A 15,340-nucleotide genomic window follows, 5' to 3' on the forward strand; every position below is an offset into this window, starting at 1 on the left:
CATACATAGTCTTCTTTAATAGCTTCCTACATACTAGAGAGCACCAGATGTTATTTTCTGAGACAATAAGACAATTGCCTATTGAACTGTTCAGACTTTCTCCAAAACATCAGTAAGTTACAGAACCTTTTAGCTGTAAAAACCTTGTGTTTAAGGTTGGTAATCCAAGGTTTGTGTTACAATTTGCACGCTTTACGTCTTCTGGCTTTACGACTTCTACACATGGTGTGTGTGTGTGTGTGTGGCTGTACTGTGTGCACGACATGCATGTTGTTAGTGAGGCTGTGATGTAACCGTCTGCCACTGTGAATGAAAAGTATAGGCACATTTTAGCAGCAACAGAATCAAATACAGCATCCCTACGTACTACTGCATGGAAAGTAAAAACCTGTTGGTTTCCTTTTTACTGCTTTTGGTCACTGTTCATCTGCAAATGTGTATTTTCCTATGTTCTGAGCAGGAAATATATGGCTAAATGGTGTGTGTCTGTGTTTAGCTTTGCAGAAGAGTTCAGTTTGCTGGTGCAGCTGCGGAGTTCCCAGGCAGATGAATGCAGCGTCTTCACCATGCTCAGTCCCGAGAACCACATCATGCTGCAGCTGCGGATCAGTGCCTACGCCGTCATCTTCATAGGAACACAGCAGCGGCATTATGAGTGAGGACACTCATCCCTATTCTTTCTTTTCCCACCAAACATTTATTGAAATCAGGCTCAAGTGGTGTTACAGATTTATCGACAGCTTTATAAATGTTTTTGTTATGATAGGCTAACATTGCTCAAACTCTTCCAAACACAAACAAGAACAGTGCGTTCTTTGAACTTCTAATGAATTACCCATAGTCCAAAAAATCCAGACGTCAGATGTGATTACAACATCAAACCCAGGTAATTGAGGACAACTCTCTCCTCCTCCTGCGTCTTGGCTGAAGTGCAAACAAATGTGTCTGTAGCGGAGACTCTGTGGAAGTGTCCTTGTTTGCAGCATGTGTGCATTTGCTTTTCTGTGTTTTGTGTTTGGCTGTCTCTTTGGTGATATGATTTATTGGTTGTCTCTTGGCAGGTTTCTTGTTTTCGGAACACACAGAGTTTGAAGCAATTAAACACAACAAGACAGCGAACAGAACCGGGCCAGAAGACAGACGCATAGATAATATACATATCTTGTACTGTTGGCATATGGCTGATATACTTGTTAACCTTCCCTTCGTTTTTTAAGCAGTACGCTGTTGGGGTCTACCACCTACAGTGTCCTGTTGGGTCTAGAGCCCAGCTTGACATTTTGAGGAGGGTTGACGTTTGAGTTTGGCCGGTGTAAAACTGTTCAAACCGGTTTGATTTTAAGCGGATCACTGGACCAAACTAGTATAGCAAACTTATTAAACCAATAGCAGTCACACAAGCAGTGGGCGAGTGTTTCTGATGAAGGATACCTTTTTCATTTGCTAGAATAGTCATAATTACAGATGCCTATAATCAACCAGATTTAAGGTTTGCACGCCGGACTACTGACTAACTTTATAAGTTGGTGTGTTTTGACATTTAAGGTCCAATAATTAATATTTTGTATGTTTAAGGGAAATTCCATGACTTTCTTCATCAGTCAAAAGTCTGTCTCTGCAACTGAACCGCAGGTTGTGTGAAGCCTTTTTGTGGCTGTGGAATAAAAACATATGATAGACATGTGACATAATGGCCCATGTCTGTCTGTTAGATTCCCATTCAGCGGCCTGTCCGATGGAAAGTGGCACCATGTGGCCGTCAGTGTGTCTGCCAAGCGGCTGGCGCTGTACGTGGACTGCTCTCTGCTGGAGAGTGTGGACTGGGTGTACCGCAGCATGGGGATCAGCACCGAGGGGTTGCTCCTGATCGGAGGCATCATCGAGACCTTCGAGACTCCATTCGAAGTAAGTGTCTTTATCGACATGTCAAGCAACTTTCCATTTATTTGTCTTCTTTTCCCAGTGTAAAAGCAACATCGAGACACAGAAAAGCAACCCAGCCATAAGTCCTACACACTTTGTACAAGATGCTGCATTCACTGAACACATTTTATTTTACCATCCTCATGACAGACCCTCGGCTGACCTTCCATAGAGACTTTGAAAAGCTTTTGTCAGGTTTTATAATCCCTTACTTTACAGTTTTGGAATGTTGCTCAATAATGCGTGTGCTAACACACACTATATGAACAGATGGTCCTGCAATAGTAAGATGATATTTTAAACAACTGTTGCCAAATAATGAACCACATGTGTATAGTAAGTCCAGTTCATTTGAGTTTAGTCAGACGTAGGTATTCCAGCCCTGACCCCATTACCTTTCCATCTCAGACACAAAGACGTGTTGTGCATATTGCTTAGAAACCATGTGTTTGTTTTTTAGCATGCATAGAAATCCATGCAACCTGCTCCAATCACAACCTCCATTACCTGCCAAGCGCCAGTTTTACATGAAATTATAGAGGAAATACAGAGGATGAGTTTCCCAACCAACCCCCTCCCTGTGATGCTCTCAGTATGAAGACATCTCCCTTCACTTACCTTTATTGTTAAATAGACATGGATGCCTTTTGAGTGCTGGGAATAAAATCCACACGGACAACCTTTAAACATGTTCCTCTCAGTTTTATGCATGCATTTGTTCAGCCCAGACACCTATTGTGTTTCCTTTAGTTCAGTTTTGTAGGAAAGTCTGTGAGTAGACTCTGCATGATGTGTGTAATCTGTCACAGGAAACAGGTTATGCAAAACGCCTCTTTGCTCTACACCTGTCAGACTGAACGTCCCCAAGCTCATGCATACAAAAGTGTATGATCAATCCTCCGGTTGGTGTTGATGGTGCAAAAACATGTCGAACATGTCATGTAGTAGCCCAGATACATGGATAAAAGGCAAGGGGGGGAGGTAGTCTGTTTCAAGTTTCTAGTCTTAGCTGATATGTTGGCAAGCTTTCATTGTTGATTGGCTGAAAGGACACTCTTATCATTTATATCAAAGGCAACAACTGAAACTCTTGCAAGCAAAGCTATTATCTGAAAGCCCATAATGCACTTGGCCTTGCTTTGCTTACATGCTTCCTGAGTTAGAACAAGCAGTGTGACTGTAACGCAATGGGGGGAGGGGGTGAGTGGGAGCGTTGTAGAGGTGACATCTGGATTTGTTCTTAGCACCAGATAAAATGGGTAAACCATCGCCTCGTTTCCCCCTGTGAAAGGTTCTTTTTTACTAAGCTCCAAGGACGGAGCACTTCCACACTCGGAGGTGGTGACAGTCTTGTCTCTGGACAATCTTTCGTGTTTGGCAACGCTACGCCATACATTACTCTACTCTGCCTTTATCTATAACTCTTACTGTCATCCACTGTACTGCAGCAAGACTGGGAAGCGTTTGACCCAGAGAAGGATATGGAAATGATTGCCATACTTAAATACATGTTGTATGTTTTTTGGCATCTGCGTTTCGCCTTGAGACGAGTCAAATATAACTCATGATCAATCACCACTAAATTTAGTACATATGACATCTGTATATATGCACACATTTGTGTTGTTTGATCTCTTTATTTTCAGGGTATTTCTGGCTGAAGTCTGCAGGGTTAGGTCCTTTTTTTTACTGTGTACTGAACGTCTCTTCCACTTGTCTCTGGATTTGATTTAAATGGGTTTATTTATTCCTAACGGGTCTTTTTTGTGCGTACTACCTGTTTGATATGCATCATATCTATAATGAACCAGGACAAATGAAATACATTTGAATTTGATGTTACAAATCGTATTGACTCCAAATCCATCAGTGGTTACACAGCTAAATTAAAACTCAACACACACACACACACAGATCGATGAACGCACACACAGATGTTCTCTCATCCACCGTCACATTCTCATAAACACAGCCTGAGGATAGGGGTTTTTAAACGTCTGCCCATGCTTTGTTTGTCATGTTTGGCCTGGTGTCAGACCGACTAGTAAAGGAACCATTGGAACTGCAGAAAAGCACATGACCCTCAGTAACCCCCTTACGCGTGTCTTTGTCTAGGCTTGTCTTTCTAGTCTGTATATATATATATATATGAACAGTTATACAATAAACACACATCATGAATCATGAATAACAGATCTAGCTGATGGCTTTGTCTCTAAATTCAGAGTAGGTGTGTTTAGGTCTGAAAATGTAATGAATCAAGGTTTGCAACGGTTTGGTCTGTAAATTGTCTAAAGTGGAAAATATCCATCTCGAGTTCCAAAAGCCTGAGGTGACGCATTCAAATTGCTTGTGTAGTCCGACCGGCCGTCCAAAACCCAAAGATTATCAATCTTAGACGAGCATGAAAACTAGCACAGATGCAAATTGAAACCAGAGAGACGCTGTTCATAAAGCTTCCACTTACATCACATTTGGAGGTTGTTCAATGTACCTGTTGAACAAAATAACCGCGTGAAGAATGTTGGTCGTGCAAATCCAGTTAGAGATGGAGAACAAAGACTGGAATACAATGTTGTCTGGTTTATCTTTGCATATAATGTTCAATAATTATTATGTATTTCTTTTGGTCCTTTTTTTCTGATTGTGCTCTTTCATCTTTCTATTTCTTCTCTTATTTTTTCTTATTTGATGGAGAGATCCCCAAACCATGCTTACTACAGTATGTCAGTGCTGTCATTTGCCAGAAATTGCAAAATTGAATATGTTTACGGGTCTTTTGTAAGCCATTACGGACCCAAATGTTCAGGGTGTCTTTACTGGGACTCTGATCTCACAGATGTGGTTTCCTGTACAAGCTTCTCCTGTAATTTCCAAAGCCTAACCCCACATCTAAAAACATGAATTATGAATTCACTGCATGAAGGTAATGAGAGTCTCTCACTGCGCTAACCTTGTATTTGTGGTTTCTGTCCCTGCAGGGTCATCTCCGACAGCTGACCTTCCTGATGGGCGACCCCGACGCCGCCCAGCGACACTGCAGCCACCACCCACCCCGCTGTGGGGAGACCTCCCGCAAGCCTCCTCGATCCCCACGCCCCAACAACGCCCTGGAGGTGAGGACAGATGAATGGAAAAGAACAAAAAAAAGAGATCAGGAAAATTCATGTCATTAACTCTCAGCATGGCTCCTTCGACTTATGTAAACAGCGTGGCTCCAACATGTCACCAAGGTGTTTAAGGTGAAGCCAGATGCCCAGACATCCAGACTCCTGCTGTAAATTCTGAAGCATGATAAAGGATCATTAGAGGATTTCAAATAAAAGTGCATTGACTCCTGGGGTTTTAATCCAGTCAGTGATGTTCTGTTGATGATGCTCTGAACTGTCTTTTATTTGTGGTCGTGCCCCCCCTGTCTGCACACAGAATATACTCCTGTCCTCAAACGACCTGGAGAACTTGCTTGGGGATCCCGAGGATGAGCCTTTTCGGCGCTTTGGAACTGTAAGTAGGATGTCTTTTGTGGTGCCTGCAGCACTCATTAAATCGATGCTTTAATCCTCTTTTCATAAGGTGTGAAAAACATGCAGTCGCCTGGTTTCACAGCTGCATCGCAGGGTTTTAAGTCAGCCAGTGTGGGCAGCTGACCAGTCGTCATGGTGATTAGATCCAGCTGTGTCCAGGTGGGCCGATACAGTCGTGCATACCAGCCACAGTTCTGGTTTCACTGGCTTTTTGTTTTCCATCTCACTCTGTGAAACCAGCAGCCCAGTGTCTGTCATTAATTAGCACTGCGGTGCAGAGACTGTCAGTCAGGGGCACCGACCACCCGTCCCACCTCCTGTTCTGGGATGAATGGTCAACGTGTCCTGTGTGCCTGAACCGTCTGTCCTCTAGTCCACCAGCCTGTCTTTGGACTGTTCTTTGTTGTGGACTGCAGAAAGCGTTCATCAGGGTAACAGTCTGCTGTGATTGATTGCAGCGAGGGCATATTTCTCATAGCTTTAAAAAAAAAGCAAAAAGGGAATGTAGAAAATAATAAAACCAATAATGGATTTTATCCTAACCACTGTGTAATTGGATGTTTTCGTTCAGTAAATCATTAGTTATGACCAACAGGTCATCTGTGTTTTCTCCTTGCTTCCACTCTCAATGTTCCATAACCAGATCCAGAGTTTTATTTTCTACTAGAGTACCTGCTGTCGTTTCAAGGTTTCAAGGTTTCAAGGTTTTATTTGTCATATGCACAGCAGATACAGCGTATATGTTGGCAATGAAAATCTTATGTCGCGTGCTCCTCCAACAACTCCACATACATGGTGCAAAAGATAAATAAAAAGATAAATAAAATAGTGAAAAAGAGAGAAGAATATTTACAATATTAACAATACAGATTTGAGGATGTGAAATATATACATATGTGGAATACATTGAAAGTATTTAAATACTTTACACTGTTGAATGAGGAGGTATGGACAGATGCATATATTATGTATAACAGATGTGTATGGCAGATATGTATAATATATAGATATGTGTACTATAAACAGATATGTATGGCAGATGTGTATAATATATATGTATGTGTGTACTATAAACAGATGTGAGTAGACATTCACACAGCTCAGGAGTTCAGTAGTCTTATAGCCTGTGGTATAAAACTGTCTCTGAGTCTGGTGGTCTTGGTCCGGATGCTGCGGTACCGTCTGCCAGACGGCAGCAGACAGAACAGATTGTTGCTGGGGTGATGGGGGTCCTTTAATATCCTACCGGCCTTCTTCCTACACCGCTGGGTGTAGAGGTCCTCCATGGATGGCAACTCCGTCCTGGTGATGTGCTGAGCAGTTTTCACCACCCTCTGTAGAGTCTTACGGTTGAGGGCGGTGCAACTGCCATACCAGGCGGTGATGCAGCCAGTCAGGATACTCTCGATGGTGCACCTGTAGAAGTTGCAGAGTATCCTGGAGTCCATGTTGAACTTCCGCAGCCTGCGGAGGAAGAAGAGCCGCTGTCGAGCCGTCTTGGATATGACCCTGGTGTGATGTGTCCATGTCAGGTCCTCACTGATGTTAACCCCGAGGAACCTGAAGCTGCTGACTCTCTCCACAGGAGTCCCGTCGATGGTGATGGGTGTGTGTGCTTCTCTCTGCCTCTTCCTGTAGTCCACAATCAGCTCCTTTGTTTTGCTGACGTTGAGATGGAGGTTGTTGTCCTGGCACCAAGATGTCAGGGCTCTGACCTCCTCTCTGTACGCCGTCTCGTCGCCGTCTGTGATCAGGCCGATGACGGTCGTGTCGTCAGCAAACTTGATGATGGTGTTGGAGCTGTGTGTGGCCACGCAGTCGTGCGTGAACAGGGAGTAGAGGAGAGGGCTGAGCACACAACCCTGAGGGGCTCCGGTGTTGAGGGTCAAGGTGGAGGATGTGATGTTCCCCATCCGCCTTCTTCCTTGTGGTAATCGTTATTGCCTTTTGTAGCTTGTTTGTTTTTTGAATAGTTGGCATAACATTTATCAGTAACTATTTTGATAATCAAAACAGCTTTTGTTAAGAGCTCAGTTCAAATTAAAGACCCGAGACGTACCGTAGAAGAAAGTGCATTTTACCCGATAACATGTCAAGTGAATATTGATCGTATATTATTTGCAGTCTTTTATTTTGCTGCACATAAACCTAAACCGCAACACCATTGAAGGCAGCATTAACCTGCATGTAGGCTAACAGGATGCTCTGTCCACAGGAAACACAATGGGGGGGGGGGGGGGGGGGGGGGGGGGGGGGGGTGTTGGTCCAAGTGCTGTGATCTAAGTGTTCAAAGATCCCATTAAACGGACACTTGAACTTCCATTGGTGTGCATATTCGGTGCCACAGTGCGTTCTCAGCAGTGACGTGGTGTTGCAAGAATGGGTGCAACTCAAAAGTCCATGTAATGTGGGCCAGACACTAAAGTGGTTAAGGCTGGCTGAAACTGGTCCACCCAGACTGGTTCTAGCTGCCTACCTTTGCCTGTGTGTGACATATCTAGCTGCCCTGTGTGAGCCCTCGACAGCTACTTTTCTCCGTCTGTTTTTGGCGTTGCAGTTGTCTGGTACAACCACTAAACAAAATGCTGCTATATTAAATTAAGGCCGCCCGCCCTTACCAGAATACATACGGTTGTTTACACTGGCGCGTACAGAATAAACCGTGTTTCTATACTCTGCACATGTTTGAAATGGAAACAAAGGCAACAAATGTGCACTTGGAAACAAAGAAAAAGCAATTCAGGTTTCGATTTGCATTTTCATATCCATGCAAAACTACTGAAATAATGAGCTGGTTCTCTTTATTGTTACAGTAGTGTCCTGACAGAATGGTGTGCATGCCGTGCCAGCTGCAGCAGGCTCACAGTCCCTCCATCAGGATGGCATCGGGATGCCTTACTGATGATGCAGACCACAAAGCCCTCTCCTGCTGTTTTTAAGTTGTGGAGATTGTTTGCAGGAACAAGCTGCACCAGATCCGTCTTAATAGTGACATCTTCTTCAGCTGCATCCCTCTCTCATTATGAGCTCTTCATTCATCTGGTTTTATTTGTCTGTGTTTTATTGTGTCTGTATCTGTCTCCTCTGGCTGTTTTTAATGGGTTTTTTTTTCAGTCCGTGCCACTGTGTCTATGTGTCTCTATGTTTTCAACAACCTGTTCCCCCCCGTCTTGTTGATACCTAGCCGTATGCTAAGCTAAGCTAAGTAGTTGGTGGGTCTAGTAACATATTACCGTACAGACACAGTACAGTATTTGAATCCATCTTTATGTATGAAGCGTTGCTGCCTTTAACTCGGTTCATGTTGACCGTCTGGACAATTAGAGACTAGGAAGTGGGAGTCCTTCCAATGATGCCATCTTGCCATTGCTTAGCAGCAGTGTGCAATACCTGACATGTTCATCAACCACAAGCACACAAGTTCCTTTTGTATGCAGCATTGATCCCAAAATGCCAAACTATTCCTTTAACCACCACCAAGTACAACATTTACTGTTTCCAGCTCCCTAATTGTGAATATTTGCTGCCATTTTTCTATTAAATTGAATATCTTTTGTGTTATGGACTGCTAGCTCGACAAGTCATTTTGAATATGGACTTAAAGACTAAATCTTTGGTAAAAAACTGTATCATGTAGGAAATGGAGAATATGAGGTGGTTTTGGACACAGTGTTTCCCTGCAGCCTGTTTCTCATTAGGTCCACACAGAGCAGAGCTGTGGAGGTGCAGCCGCCCCGTCTCTGGCTCTCCTCAGAATCATTTGAAAGAAAAAGCAATAAAACAAGGCTCGTACATTACCAAGATCTATTTCCATTTCGCTAAGGTCTGCTGCTGTCGTCTGTGAAGCGTAACATTTCTGACTGCGAGGCCATGCTGTTGGTGTTTCCTGACTTTGATGCATGTCCCGTCTGGTGCCACCGCCTCCCCTGACAGGTGCTCTCTTTAGAGACATGGCACTCGCCCAGCTAATGTATAGCGCCTCCAAAGTGCATTAAGATGTTAAACACACCTGGAGGTCAGGGACCTTAGGCTAAACATGTAACTCCAAAGCCAGAGTTATGAACTTCAGCGTGTGTTCGTGGCTTTGAACCCTCATTATCGACATTTCCTGTAATAATCAGAACTGCTAATTCTAGTGTATCTTTTGAAATAAGCCAAGCATTAGTTGTATCCGGCTTCTTTCAATGAGAAAATAAGCTGCTTTTCTTTGATCTAAATCATTGTAAATAGATAAACTTAAGACATCCAGTCAAGCAAAACATGTCGTGTATAGATTGTTCATTTAATAGGATGATAATGTATATTTATATAGTACTATAGTCAGCATGTTTTGCACTTCATCCTAAAGTTTTTCACATATAGAGTATGCATGTGTCGGAGGGAGAGGGAGAGATGGAGCATGACAAAGCTTTTTAGTGTTATTTCACCACAGGAGAGATCAGGTTTGTTTGAGGGCTTTCAGTTTTATAAATAGTAATAACACAGATTACGTTTGATCCCTGAAGCTGCATCTGTCAGTGAGAGAGGCTGCCTCACACGCTTGTGGTCATAATATTCCCTCTTTTTCTGTGTGTGTGTGTGTGTTATCACAACCAAGGGTTTCCACGCCTGTCCCTAAAGAGGCCTCTTTCATAAAGCTCATCAAACAATGGCTTTCCACTGGTAGTCTGAGGCGGAAACAAAGAACTGGAAAATAATCATCCATCATCTTTGACACTTCAACATAATTCAATCATCCCACCAGGGTCCATGTCAGCCTGCATTTAAAGCTCTGGAAACTCTTGTTTTCTTATTGACATTACCCCTGGTGGAATGTTCATGTTCTAGCAAAGCTTAATTGTTCGTTAACGTTAAGCATTGTTGATGCTTTTTTAAAGGCTGTTATTTCAGGAAGACTTTTCTAATGTTCACCGTAATCCTGCGATAGTTGTTTGCTTATTTACACCGGAAGCAAACGCAATGCAACTTCAGCTTCAGTGTCCTGTTTCTGCCCGTTGGGAAATGTAGGTCCGATACTGTAGGTCTGTTTTGGGCAAATGGCTTCAAAATTGTCTGGCTTTTAAGTGGCAACCATGTTGATAAAGGAAGTATTGTCAGGGTGTATCTACTACTTCCACTTATTTTCACACATCACAGCCTGTTTGCAGGTGTGGAGGGTTAGTACTGCAGTTGTGGAAAAAGTTTGATAAAGCCTTTAAAAACAAATACAAATCTCTGTTTTTCTGGAGGTTTGAAAGAGGTGAGGCTACCTTACCTCTTTAGCGGGCTCTATATATTATAGCTGGTCCTGAGGCACCGACTTGAATGCCTTTTTTTAGATACAGCGACAGCCATACTAAACATGCTAACATGTCCAGCTACTGTTTTAAGCTTCCTCTGCTGCTGGGCTTTGGGGTGTGTACCGGGTTCATCTGACCTTTTGTCTGCTGAAAACTTTTGTTTACTAGAGGAGTTATGGTGTTGTATCTCTCCTCTGACTCTTGTTCTTCTCTACTTGTATTCCTCCCTTTTTGGCCACACTTCTCACTTGTCCAGAGGCATCAGCTGGCCAAAGTCGAGGTCAGAGGTCAGGATCGGGTCATCCAGCTGGGACGTAAAGAAAGTCAGACTGACAGGTTCGCCTGTATTCACCTCTTATCCAAAAAGTGATGGGGATATGAGCCGCTCCTACAGGAACTTTTGATGTCATCAAGGTCTTGATTTTGTATCATCTGCTCATCAGGAGAGCCGACCCAGTGCAAATTGTGCGCTGGTGTGGACGTGAAGCTCATTCTTAAACTGTCAAAGCCAGAACCAATCATTCTTTGTTACATTCCTATAGTTAAATACACTTCGTAAGCCAAAAACAACATGTTCTCATGCCAGCAAACGTCACATTCCTTTATAGATCTCAATGCGGTTCCCATAGTCGTGCTCTTGTTCTTTTATACTCGCTGCAAAGTTTCATAGCAACAAAGACATCGCAGCAGCTGAATGTGCTGACAGACCCCCTCAACTTTAGACTCGAGATGTCTTTAAATATCTGCTGCAGCCAGCCAAGAAACTCCAGCAGTAGATAAGTAAACCACGTCAGTTTTTATTCGTGAGTTTCGTATGATATTCTGCCAGCCTGTTTAAAATGTAGCAAAACGTGTCTGGCTCCAGGATGAAGGATTCTGCTGAAAGGATAGTTACAGTCCTCTCAGGGCTGTGTCTGCAGGACTCTGTGATTAGTGAGTGTCATGCTTTATGATCATATCAGAGACAGGGAAAGGTAAATCATTTAAGCCGTGCTGATGGTGTTGTGATATAATGTAATAATCCTTTAATTATAGCACTTAAACATAACTACCGTTAGAACAATGCAGGGCTCCCAGGTTCAACATTCTTCAGGTCTTGTCAGTGTCATGTGGACTGGTTGTCTACAAAAGTGATGTAAGTGAATAAGAAAAATTTGGTCTTCAGACTTAAGTTCTCCAAGGTCTTTAGAGCGGTTAATTCTTTAGTATTTTTCAGCCTGTTTCTGGGTACTTTTTTCCACATTGTCTTCATTCAAAGCAAGCAACGTGACCATGGATTAATAGACAACTACTACTGTGTGACTTTGATGCTGAAGTTAACCTCAAAAACCGGAGGATTCTTAGAATTGTATTTGAGTTATAGGGAGTGTCTTTTTATTAAGTTAAAGTAATTAAAAAGCAGAACAATAAATCCTATCAGTTTTAACAAGCATTCCTGTATAACTGTTATTCAAGTCTTGTCAAAAACTAAACTATTTCACAAGATTACATTTGTACAGATTACCTTACTCAATGGTACCTCGGTCAACTTTGGCTGTTGGCTCTGTCATCTAACCACGCAGGAATGTCCTGTCCTCCAGATGCTGACCACTCATGCTAACCAGCTCTCCTCCTTCTGATTTCCACTTTGGTTTGTTGTATCTTTATCAGGGGTAAGCTATTATTTTAAAGGCTAGCACAATCAGTTAATGGTCCCATAAAACACACGCTTGGAGCGCTTCATGTCAAAGCAACAGAATAAGAGGTAACATTGTTTTTTTTAAATGATCCAAATCAATCGGATGCGTTGAATTCTGAAGCTAACACCAGGTTTCTCTGGGCTCTCCTCTGACTTGCGTGATGCATCAAAGACTGCAAGGGAAGGGAACAAAATCTCTTAGAGCAAACTATGTGCTAAATTAAAACCCATGGACACGAAAACATGCTTTGTGTAAAAATATGAAAGAGCATATGCCCTCTTTTTTGGGTTTTCAAATCAACAAGACATTTCTGCACATTGTCAAGATTTTCCTTTATTCACATTACCATATATCGAGCAGCTACTTCTCATGGTTGTAAATGTTTCCAATTTAAGTAATTACAGACAAGCCATGGGTGGGGGGGGGGTTCTCATCATGTGGGTTAAAAAAAAAAGAAATGGGATGCTCAGATAAAAGAGATGGAGGATTTGGAAAGAAAAGGATAGAAGCAGGAGAAAGAAGGAGGTCTTGCCCCTGTTGTGTTTTTCTCTCTGAGGCGTGGAACAATTTTCTCAACGTGAGAAGCCAGAGCATGCCCAAACTAATAATTTTCCTTTCAAAACTGTAATTTAGTACGGGGTATCCATGCCGTGAAGATAAATCAGCTCTGGTTTAATGCTAGATGATGGTGCGTTGTCACAAGAGCGCAACATCAGCAACTTGTAATCACTCTCGATTCTGTTCCTCCCAACTCCTCAAGGAACAAAAAGTCCAGGTCCTGTTCTCAAAATGCAAAGAGTGCTAAATGTTTCATTGCATACAGCGAAGATCTCTGGAAGCCATTATGTGGCTGGGAACCAAAGATGTGTCGGGAAATTAAAAAGAGATCATTGATTTCCTGCACACATCTGCCCTGCAGTTTTAAAGTGCCCACAGAGGTCCTGTTCACCCCGAATCAACCTCCCTCTGCTCTCGTTTATTTATATTGCTGTTTGCGCTAGACCACCTCTCCTTTTGTTCCTAATAGACATGAAGTCATACATCCTGTGACAGGGAGCTGCCCCGCTGCTCTTGACTTTCATGCAGAGGGAGGTCTCCTTTCTGTGTCGACCCAGTTGTGTAAATCAAGCCAACCTCAGAGAATCCTTGGTGAATATTTCCCCCTTAAATGTTCTCCCTACTGTGGTTGTTTCACTGACTGCATGCACTGCGGCTTCCCCCACTTCTAATTCCCCTCCAGAGATTTTCCTTTCTTTGGTTGTGTGCAGACCCAACTCTATCCATGTGTGAAAGCCGCGTGGAGTCCCTCACACCATCCCTGTCCCGGTTTCCCTTCGTTCCACTTCAGTCCGACTGGAAGGAGCAATAATTCACTTGAACAGATTTTAAGTCACCCATGATGTTGCGGTTAGCATCTTTATAGCGTCCAAAAGCTATTTAATTTGTCCCAGATTTGACGACATTGCAGTTGTCTCCGTCAGTTTCTGTGTTTCTCAGCATTTACCGAGGCCACCCTGAGGGGTAATTGCCCAGGCTTCCGTCTCCTACACAGGATTCCTGTTGGAGCAAATTGTTGCTGGTCCACTTGTCCTTGAAGATGGTCCTAAAGTAATCGTAGAATGACATCATCATGAACACTTTACATTTTGGGGTATTTTAGCCTTCAGCCACGACATGTTTTAGTCTGTGTCCTTAGACTGTCTCAGACTCAGCAGCAACAACGTCACATTCAATCATTCAATCAATCAAAATACTTCATTAATCACAGAGGGAACTAGGTTTCATGACAGTTTCACCATATTATAATAATTAAATATATAAACAGAAGTAAAAATGTGCAATCAAAGTATTTGTAGCCAGAGGATTAGAGCGTCTTAGGCTCAGGAACAAGGCAGGACGTCCTGCACAGCACAGGGACTAAGCCTCAAGGCTGAACTGAAAAGTATACCTCCATTTGTATTGTCAAATGTTTCTGAATCTAGATTTTGATGTAATATATTCTTGAACTTTTGCTTTCCTTGCCTATTTTTGTTGTTGTTAGAACCTACTACTTCTTCACAGCTGCAGATAAATATTGGTTTGTTTCTTCTTGGTTGAATACACCAAACTAATCAGTGTTTTTCCCCAATATTCATTTTGCAGTTGTGTGTCTGGCGTAGACTCTGCTCGCACACACAGAGCAGACAGCGCCTGGGACAAAAGGCCACAACTAAAAAATGACCCGATAAGGGAAACTCAGATCACATGTTTTGCATTGGCAACACGTACAGTTGACACTAGTGGAAGGGTGTGTACCCAGTAGGTGTGTGGGTGTGTCTGCTGGGGGCTGGACCAGCCTCCTGTGCAGAGGTCTGCCTGTGGGCACAATGGGAACAGAGCTGAAGTGCAGACAGAGCAGCAGTGTCTCCTGCAGTCATGCTCCACCATGTTGGATGGTACTTGCTGCTGGGATGCCTGCTGCTGGATTTAGATGGATTGCACGTGCGAGGTCAAAGGCGCCCGGAGGGAAAGGTACTGCCTGGTGTTACCCTGTACACATGTTGCAATTATCAATGTAAATGTTCCCTTTGCTTTTGTGCTGCACTGACTTTAAGTAGGGTGTGTGTGATGTTCTGCAGACCATGGTGCTGCTTAGTGTGGCAATGCTTTTTTATAAAGAACAGTTTTCTTGTCTCAGAATGGAAATGTGTGGCACAAAAACATGCATTTACAGCTCTTGAAAGATTTCAATTTGATGTTTAAAGTTCAGCATTGCACCTGCTACAGTTTTTAACGAGAACCTATTAGTTTAAACTCTTACGTTTTAATAACATTAAACAGTTTCTATGCTGGCATTTTTTTATTTACAGCCATTAATTTCACTATTCCCAATGGTTTTTTTTGCAAAGAAATGAAGAATTAACTGCAGCAAATTATTTGTGCAACTGCTAACTTA

The 15,340-nt window shown here is 42.8% G+C and overlaps 1 protein-coding gene across 1 annotated transcript in view; it reads left to right on the forward strand.

Moving 5' to 3' along the window:
* The window catches only part of si:ch211-196i2.1 (collagen alpha-1(I) chain), an 80,698-nt gene that overhangs the window by 22,945 nt on the left and 42,413 nt on the right, over positions 1 to 15,340 (forward strand). Inside the window, 4 exon segments of the mRNA XM_063890046.1 lie at positions 497 to 655; positions 1,713 to 1,905; positions 4,905 to 5,039; positions 5,350 to 5,427. Coding sequence (XP_063746116.1) covers positions 497 to 655; positions 1,713 to 1,905; positions 4,905 to 5,039; positions 5,350 to 5,427 — 565 coding nt within the window.

The sequence above is a fragment of the Eleginops maclovinus genome, chromosome 8, assembly GCF_036324505.1.
Source record: "Eleginops maclovinus isolate JMC-PN-2008 ecotype Puerto Natales chromosome 8, JC_Emac_rtc_rv5, whole genome shotgun sequence".
Taxonomy (NCBI): domain Eukaryota; kingdom Metazoa; phylum Chordata; class Actinopteri; order Perciformes; family Eleginopidae; genus Eleginops; species Eleginops maclovinus.